A 9,601-nucleotide genomic window follows, 5' to 3' on the forward strand; every position below is an offset into this window, starting at 1 on the left:
ATATAGGAACTTAAGGCACTTATACTGAATCTTCAGAGTGAAATTGGGGAACTGAAATCTCAAAGCTATCAAGCGCCTAAACCACCGGAACTAGATCTTGAAGAAATGATTTCGGAAATATCAGATCGTCAAAAGCGCCAAAGAAATATAATTATTTCCAACGTTAATGAGCCTGACCAAAGAATTTCATCTGCAGAAAGAGTTGAATTAGATCGGAATATGATTTGTAGTATATTAAGGGCTACCGAAGTGAGTGTACCTATGGATCATGTTACTCCTGTCAGACTGGGCTCTTTTTCGAATAGTAGAATGCGACCAATTAAATTGACTTTTGAAAATGAAGACATAGTCAAGAAAATATTATGGAACGCTAAAAAATAAAAGCTAAAGTGGAATACAAGAATATTGGCATATCTCCGGACCGCACAAAAAGGCAAATAGAGTATTATAAAAAAATCAAACAGGAATTATTGAATCGACATGAGGCGGGCGAGACCAACTGCAAGATAAAGTACGTTAATGGAATTCCAAAGATCGTTAAGTTAAACTAAGTGAGCCCAGCAGTTTGTACAGTGCCAATTCCACAAATGTAGCCACTTCTATCTACTATCAAAATGTTAGAGGACTCAATGGCAAGATAGATGTATTTTTTCCAAGGATAAGTGACTGTGAATACAAAATAATTGCGCTTAGTGAGACGTGGTAAAAACCAGAGGTGAACTCATATGAACTTTTTCCGGTTAGTTACGAAGTCCATCGTTGTGATCGAAAATTCGAAAAACTTAAAGTGAAGACTGGTGGTGGAGTCTTGTTGGCTATTGATGGCACTATACAGTCAGAAGTCGTTGGTGAACCTTATTTTGATGACAATTTTCCTAACATTGATTTTTTGGTGTGTAAGTGTTGTGTGGCTTATAGGGCCTTTTATGTAGCAGTAGTTTATGTTCCACCCTCTATTTCCTTGGATGAGTATGAATGCTTCTTTGAGACACTCGCAAACTGGGACGTATTACATAGTGATAGGGTATTATTTCTGGGCGATTTTAATTGTACTAATTTTATAGATATAAACATTAATGGCAGGAAATCTGACACTCTCAATTACCTATTGGCGGTTTCAGGTATGGAACAATTTAACAATGTACTTAATGACTATGGTAGAGTGCTGGATTTAGTTATAAGTAATATGAATTGTACTGTCAACCGTGATTGCATTCCAATAGTCAATGAATGCACTTATCATTCTAGTTTATCTATATCTCTTAGAGACCTTCATATAAGAACACAAAATTTCAGTACAAATGTTACGCAAAAAACATACAATTTTAATAAGGCAGATTTTCATTCTCTGTATGAGGAGTTCTATAATACTGACTGGAGTTTTTTAAATGACATATCTGTAATTGATATTGCTGTGGAAACTTTCTATATGAAATTTTATCAAGTTCTTGATAATCATGTTCCAATCTTTAAAAATTTCAAACGAAAATTTCCTACTTGGTACACCAGTGAAATTATAAAACTGCTTAAACAGAAGGGAAAGGCACATAGAAGATATAAAAATAATAACAACTATATATATTATCAGGAATTCAATACCCTTCGAATGGAAGTTAAACAAAAAATTAGAATTGCCTATAATGGGCACTTGCAGGACATACAAAATAAATTAAAACATGAGCCTAAATCTTTTTAGACATTCCTAAATAATAAAAAGAAAGTTTCCAGAATTCCTGGCAAAATGATTTACGGTGACGAATCGTTGAATAGTCCTCAAATAATTGTTAATGCCTTTAGTAATTTTTTTCAAAGTGCTCTCCCAGATACCGAAAATGACTTTAATTTTAGTGTAGATATTAACACGGTCCTGGATGTTGCTTGGGAACCAATTACTGAAAAAGAAATTTTAGAAGCAGCAAAAAAGTTAAAAAATAAATTTACTTCAGGTTCAAATAAAATTCCATAGTTTCTGTTAAAAGATATAATTAGAACGTTACTCCTTCCTTTATTGAAGCTATTCAATTTAATTTTAAAAACATCAGTATTTCCAGAACAGTGGAAGATGGCAAAAGTTTGTCCCATACATAAATCTCAACTGAAATCAAATATTACTAATTACAGACCTATATCCATCTTAAACAATTTTGCAAAGATTTTTGAAACCATCATATATCAGCGCTTATATATGTCTGCAAAAAATCTTATTTCAGTTCATCAACATGGTTTTATGAACTTTAGATCAACAACAAGCAATTTGGCAGTTTTTAGTCAATTTCTATGTGAGACATTAGATGAAAGGGGACAAGTGGATTCCATATTCACAGATTTTTCTAAAGCGTTTGATAAGATTAGTCATAGTATATTGCTCAATAAACTTTCGAATTTAGGTCTCCATAACAGTTTTCTTGAGCTATTCAAATCTTACTTGACGCAGAGAAAACAATATTTGTTTGTTTGTTTGTTACAATGGGTTCTGCTCCAACATCTATATTGCTACTAGTGGAGTACCTCAGGGATCTAATTTGGGGCCATTGCTTTTCTTGATTTTTATTAACGATTTGTGCAGTGTGCTAACCTGTGAAAAGTTGATGTTTGCCGATGATTTGAAGTTATATTCTCGGATATCCAGTTTTCATAATTGTGATATGTTGCAACAGCAAATCCAACGTCTCGAAATGTGGTGTCAAACGAATAAGCTTTTTCTGAATATTTCAAAATGTAAAGTCTTAACATTTAGTCGTAAATCTGACGTATTGCAATATCCGTATGCTATCAACAATATAATATTAGAAAGAGGTGACAGCATAAGAGATTTGGGTGTTTGCTTCGATCATCGGCTTTCATTTGGTTGTCACATAAATAACATAATTAAATCAGCCTACACTACTCAAGGGTTTATCATTCGCAACTGTAAGGGCTTTACTGATGCGTCTGTATTAACATCTTTATATTTTAGTTTGGTAAGAACGAAATTGGAATACGCATCGTTAATATGGAGCCCTATATACCTGAAGTACATTATGCCTATTGAAAAGATTCAAAAGCATTTTTTAAAATATTTAGCATATAAGATCGATGGATATTATCCCGAAAGAGATTATAACTACTCTGCGTTATTAGATAGATTTAATTTTACATCTTTGGAGAAACGTAGAAAATTAATGGCTGTTCAATTCTTGTACAAGTTGCTACATGGTAACATTGATTCATTAGTGCTACTCTCTCAATTGAATATAAATGTTCCCAGTCGTACATCCAGGCATAGTAGAACTTTTTCATGCAGAAGGGCTCGTACAAATTTATTGTCGAAGGCACCAATCAATGTAATGAGTTCTTATGGGAATGCAATCTCTGAAGTATGTGATATATTTTTTTGCGGTATGAATGAATTAAGAAATGTTGCACAGGCATCACTATAACATTTGCACTGTTATTTCATCTTTGGTATGTGTGTATATGTGTGTATGTCTATATTTGATTTGTATCTAGGCACTACTTAATTGTTTCTAAAATTATTATTTGCTTGCTCTGTAAATGTTTTATAACTGTTGGGCAATAAAGATTATTATTTAATAATATCAAAATGATAAAAAACACACAGCGATAATTTTGTATTAAATTCTAACGTTTCGTTCCCGATCGGGAACTTTTTCAAAGATTATTTTTCAAATAAAACACATTGTTTTGTGCACGTCACACTAAAAACCTGAAAATATAAAACAACTTAATAATTTACAATTTTAACATGCATTAAATTTTAATTTTTACAATAATTTTTTTGTTAATACATACTTAAGAGCAACCAACTCCATGTATAATATAAAAGAAAAGAAAAACCAAAATTTTTTAAAACAACAGTTGCATGAGGAGAACTTTTTTGTTATTCATTTTTATTTTGCATTTAATTTTTGTGTTGAACATCATCATAATTTAAACTTTATGTGTGAAAACTATTAATTTAGGAACCACGATACAGATATGTGGAAGTACTGATATCGAGTGAGAGCAAAAACAACGATTCAAACAGATTGTCCGAATGTTGGCAAATTTTTTTAGAAATAAAATGAAAGAAGTGAACATCAGAGACATCTAGGAGATTTGTTGTAAACCAACGAAAAACAAAAGAAGAAAACATAATTTAAAAAAAAATTAAGTGTATCCAATAAATGAACCATATTATTAATTATTAGAAAACAGTAGTATTTATTTAATTAAATTGTGATATATCTGACTTAGGTTTTTTATATCAGTTTTGTCATTAACACTATTTTTATTTTTTTTAATATAAATCATTTCCTGAATTAGTCTTTTATTGTAATTAGGTTCTTTGACTAAAATTTTAGTTTGATTAAAATTAAAAGAATGTTTTTTTTCCTTCATATGTTTATTAAGAGCAGTAGAACAGTTTTTTGTATATTTGTGGCCTTTTAATCTGTTTTCTAAATTTTGTGAAGTCATACCTATATATTGACTATTGCAATCATTACATGGAATAGAATATACAACGTGAGAGTTTTTTAAAATAGGAGTTTTACTTTTTAAAGGTGTAAATAATTTATTTAATTGGTTGAAAGATTTATGAGCAACAGAAATTTTATACCTGGATAAGATAAATTTAATTTTTTCAGATAAACATTGTATATATGGTAGTGCAACATACTGAATGTCCGTAGAATTTTAATCAGAACTTACAATATTTTTCTTTCTTGATTTATTATAAAATGTAAATATTCTTTGTTCAATAATTTTATTAGTGAAATTAGACGGATAATTGTTATTTCTTAATATATTTTTTATTTTATTAATGATTTTAGGCCGGTAAATTGGACTAGTTAAATATAACGCTGTGTTGGTTACACCAATTACAACACTTTTTTTATATGTTATAGGATGGTGGGAATCAAAATTTAGATATCTGCCAGATGAAGTAGGTTTAGTATACCATTTAGTTAAAATTTTATTATTTTTACGGATTAAAGTTAGATCAAGAAAGTTAATTTTATTATTATTTTCAATTTCAATGGTAAATTGTAATTTGGGATGAAAACTATTAAAAGTATTTAAAATATCATTAATTTTGTCTTCAGGAAGTGCGATAATGCAATCATCAACAAATCTTTTGAAAAATAATATATTAAAATTTAAATTTTTAATTACTTCCTCCTCCAAAAATTCCATGGTTAATTGTGCTATTGTTGATGAAATTGGTGCTCCCATTGCACAACCATCTATTTGTTGATAAAAATCATTTTGATATTGAAAAAAATTGGTAGTTAAGGTAAGTTTAATACTAGTTAGAAATTCATTTAACGGGAGAATAGTATAATTTTGTAGGACATTCCATTTTTTAGTTATTATTTTGATTACTAAATCTGTGGGAATATTCGTGTATAACGACGTGACGTCTAATGAGATTATTTTATAATTATCCGGTATATAAACTGTATCTATAAAATTTTTAAAACAGAAAGAATCTTTTATATAATAATCATTCTGACAAGTTATTTTTGAAATGATATTTGCTAAAAATTTTGATAAATTATATAAAGGAGATTGAATACTGGACACAATTGGACGTAACGGAATGTTTGCATTATGTAATTTTGGAATACCATAAATTTTAGGGGGTTGTGCATTATGGATCAACAATTTCTTAGTTTCTTGTTCATCTATAAAATTACTTTTTTGCCATTTTTTGATTAAATTATTATTTTTATTTTGATAGTTATTTGTAGGATTTGAATTAATTTTTTTATATGTGTTTGTATTGTGGGGACACAAGTTCCCTGGTACGCCTCTGCGTTCATAGAAAATATTTACAATAAGAAATTGTATTGAAACAGATTTGCTTGTCTCAGAAGCACTTGTCGTGTCATAAATCTACCCTTCTGGGTAGCTGACCGTACCCTTAGGCAGGCAAACTGGGTCACACTCCAGTTAACCGGCATCGGCACAGCAAGTGTTATTATTTCAATTTTTGTGTGTAAATCTAATAAAGAATTAGACTCTAACTGGTGTGATCATTATTTGGTGGACAACCTATACACCACAGTGGTGACCCCGACGTGATCTGAAAACTAAACCAGTGAAAATTAGTGAACGACATCATGCCTAACACCCCCGATGCCAACAACAGATCGAGCCTACCATCAGTTTACCATGTCTCTGTGAGAGTGCCTCCGTTTATTCCCTCAGACCCGGAGCTGTGATTTACATTATTGGAGAGCAGTTTCGAGGCCGCAGGCATAACCCGTGACAGCACGAAATACGGTTATGCGGTAAGCAGTCTTGACCCAAAATATGCCGTGGAAGTGCGCGACATCATAATTAGACCCACGAGTGAGCGTTCATATACTCTGTTAAAAAGTGAACTCATTAAAAGAATGGGCTCGACACAAGAGCAAAATACGCGCCGACTATTAGAAAACGAACCCCTAGGTGATAGAAAGCCGTCGCAGTTCCTCCGTCATCTTCGCGGACTCGCGGGTGCTGCATTCCCGGAAGAAGTGTTACAGACATTGTGGCTAGGTCGCCTACCTAAACAGGTACAAGTCCTTCTTGCGGGGCATAAAGATCTTAGCCTGGACAAAAGAGCGGAAATCGCGGATTCAGTGGCGGATGTGTATGGCCCGCACGCAGAAGTGTCTGAAGCAACCACCGGCGTGGCCTCCATAAATGCACGTTTAGATTACATGCAAAACGCGCTTACTACTGCACTTCAAGAACTCGCTGCTATAAAAATTAGATGCCCAGACGATCCACCGCGACTTTATACGCGATTCAGGACCCGCTCACGTTCGAGATCCCGCGATAGAGGACAGGAAAATAACGGTATGTGTTGGTACCATTGGAAGTTCGGTCCGGAAGCCAATAAGTGCCGAAAACCGTGTAATTACAGCACAGAAGCTGCGGGAAACGAGAGGGGCAGTCGTTGATGGCGGCAGATGACGTTAGCCCAGTGAAATCGCGCCGCTTGTTCGTCATAGACAAATCCACAAATATAAAGTTTTTAATAGACACTGGTGCAGATCTGTGTGTTTACCCGATCTCTCGCATGACGAAACCGCGGAAAAAATCGACCTACGAACTTTGCGCGGCAAATGGTACAGTCATTAACACCTATGGCACCATTAACCTGTCATTAAATCTCGGATTGCGACGACAATTTACCTGGAAATTCGTAGTGGCGGACGTGGCCAAACCTATAATAGGCGCCGATTTCCTAGCTCATTACGGACTACTCATAGACATTCAAAAGGGGCGACTACTAGATCAAAATACTCATCTTACTTCGCGAGGCGAGGTGACCGAGTGTGAAGCTCCTAGTGTTAAAACTATTTCAGGAACATCAATCTTTCACGAATTGCTTCAACGATTTCCAGAAATTACCCGACCAGACGGCGTGACAAAATTTGTCAACCACAATACCAGGCACCATATAATTACGACACCTGGCCCGCCGGTTGCGCAACGACCGCGACGTCTTGCGCCAGATAAGTTGAAAATTGCGAAACGCGAGTTCGAGACCATGGTGCAACTAGGTATCGCCCGTCCATCACAGAGTTCGTGGGCATCGCCATTGCACCTAGTGCCGAAAAAAGACAACGAGTGGAGACCCTGTGGCGATTACCGTGACCTAAACGCGAGGACAATTCCCGATCGGTATCCTGTGAGACACATTCAGGATTTTTCTCAGATGCTTCAAGATAAAACTGTGTTTAGTACCATAGACTTAGTGCGCGCATTTAACCAGATTCCGGTAGCAGCTGAAGATATTCCGAAAACCGCAATTACTACGCCATTTGGACTATTCGAGTTTAATTTTATGACGTTCGGATTGCGCAACGCTGCGCAAACTTTTCAGAGGTTTATAGACGAAGTGCTGCAAGGTTTAGAATTTTGTTTCGCCTATATTGATGACATTTTGGTAGCATCGACGTCGCACAGCGAACATTTGCGACACCTCGAGTTGTTATACAAAAGGTTTAAGACATATGGTGTTGTAGTGAATTCCGCGAAGTGCATTTTTGGGAGACCTGAGGTAAAATTTCTCGGCTACCTCATTTCTGAGAAAGGCACAAGCCCGCTACCTGAGAAAGTGGACACAATCCGTTCCTTTCCCCGTCCAGATACCGTGAAAAAGCTGCGACAATTTTTGGGTATGTTAAATTTCTTTAGGAGATTCTTACCCAATGCCGCACAGACTCAGGCCCCATTGAACGAACTGTTAAAAGGCAATGTGAAGGGAAGAACGCCCATCAACTGGACAGCAGAAAGTGTTCGCGCATTTGAGGTTAGTAAGGAGAGTCTAGCCCAAGCAACTTTATTGACACACCCCCAACATAACGCGCCACTGGCTATTTTTAGTGATGCATCGGACATTGCCGTGGGAGCGTCCCTCCAACAATTCGTAGAAGGTACCTGGCAACCCTTAGATTTCTTTTCTAAGAAACTCAGTACAGCGGAACAAAAATATGGAGCTTACGATAGAGAGTTACTCGCCATATACCTGTCAGTGAAATATTTTAAACACATGGTAGAAGGAAGGTCGTTCACCGCATACACCGACCATAAACACATCACTTTCGCCTTTACGCAGAAGAACAAGCAGTGTTCGCCTCGACAGTTCCGACATCTGGATTTTATAAGCCAGTACGTATTCCTGGTACGGACGTATCCGTATTCTGTGACGTTTCCACTCAAACAGCTCGACCTTTTATCACTGAACCATTTCGCAAAGCTGCTTTCGACTCTGTGCACCGCCTGTCACACCCTGGAACAAGAGCGACGGTCAAGCTTATGACGCAACGTTATGTCTGGCCGTCAATCAAAGCAAACTGCAGAGAATGGGTGCGTAGTTGTGTTCAGTGCCAAAAATCCAAGGTTACTCGTCATGTATTTGCACCTCTTGGAACATTTGCACCACCCTCAACTAGGTTCGAACACGTACACATCGACATAGTTATCATGCCACCATCCGAAGGATATCGGTACTGTCTTACCATGATTGACCGATTTTCTCGCTGGCCAGAAGCTATACCCCTGTGTGACCAAGAAGCAGCAACAGTTGCTCGAGCTCTTTTTGACCACTGGATTGCCAGATTTGGGACGCCTGTACGGATTACCACCGATCAAGGCAGACAGTTCGAATCATACCTATTCAAGCATCTAAACTGCTTGTTAGGCGCAACCCACCTAAGGACGACAGCATATCACCCGGCAGCAAATGGTTTAGTGGAACGATTTCATAGACAACTGAAGGCAGCAATAATGTGCCATGGCGGTACCAGATGGACGGGGACCTTGTCCACGGTGCTCCTGGGAATTCGTTCAGCCTGGAAAGAGGACATCCAAGGAACAGCAGCAGAACTAGTGTACGGCCAGTCTCTACGCCTGTCTGGAGAGTTCCTAGCCCCACAACATCCAGACCAAGCCGCTGAAGACGCTGCAGGATTTGTGAAGTCGCTCCGTCAAGTAATAAGAGACTTACGACCCAGTGACGGGTCGCGACACAATAACCAAAAAATTTTTGTCTTCAAAGACCTCGCTGTAACATAGTAATATTCCGGATATTCCATGGTCTGTGGTACACAGGCCAACC

At 36.5% G+C, this 9,601-nt stretch overlaps 1 protein-coding gene across 1 annotated transcript; it reads left to right on the forward strand.

The window, feature by feature from the left end:
• Nucleotides 1-6,383: 6,383 nt before the first annotated feature.
• Nucleotides 6,384-6,935, forward strand: LOC108914524. Its single transcript, XM_018720350.1, has one exon. The coding sequence runs from the start codon at nt 6,384-6,386 to the stop codon at nt 6,933-6,935; it is 552 nt and encodes a 183-aa protein (XP_018575866.1).
• The last annotated feature ends 2,666 nt before the right edge of the window (nt 6,936-9,601 follow it).

The sequence above is a fragment of the Anoplophora glabripennis genome, unplaced genomic scaffold (genome assembly GCF_000390285.2).
Source record: "Anoplophora glabripennis isolate ALB-LARVAE unplaced genomic scaffold, Agla_2.0 scaffold1377, whole genome shotgun sequence".
NCBI classification, from domain to species: domain Eukaryota; kingdom Metazoa; phylum Arthropoda; class Insecta; order Coleoptera; family Cerambycidae; genus Anoplophora; species Anoplophora glabripennis.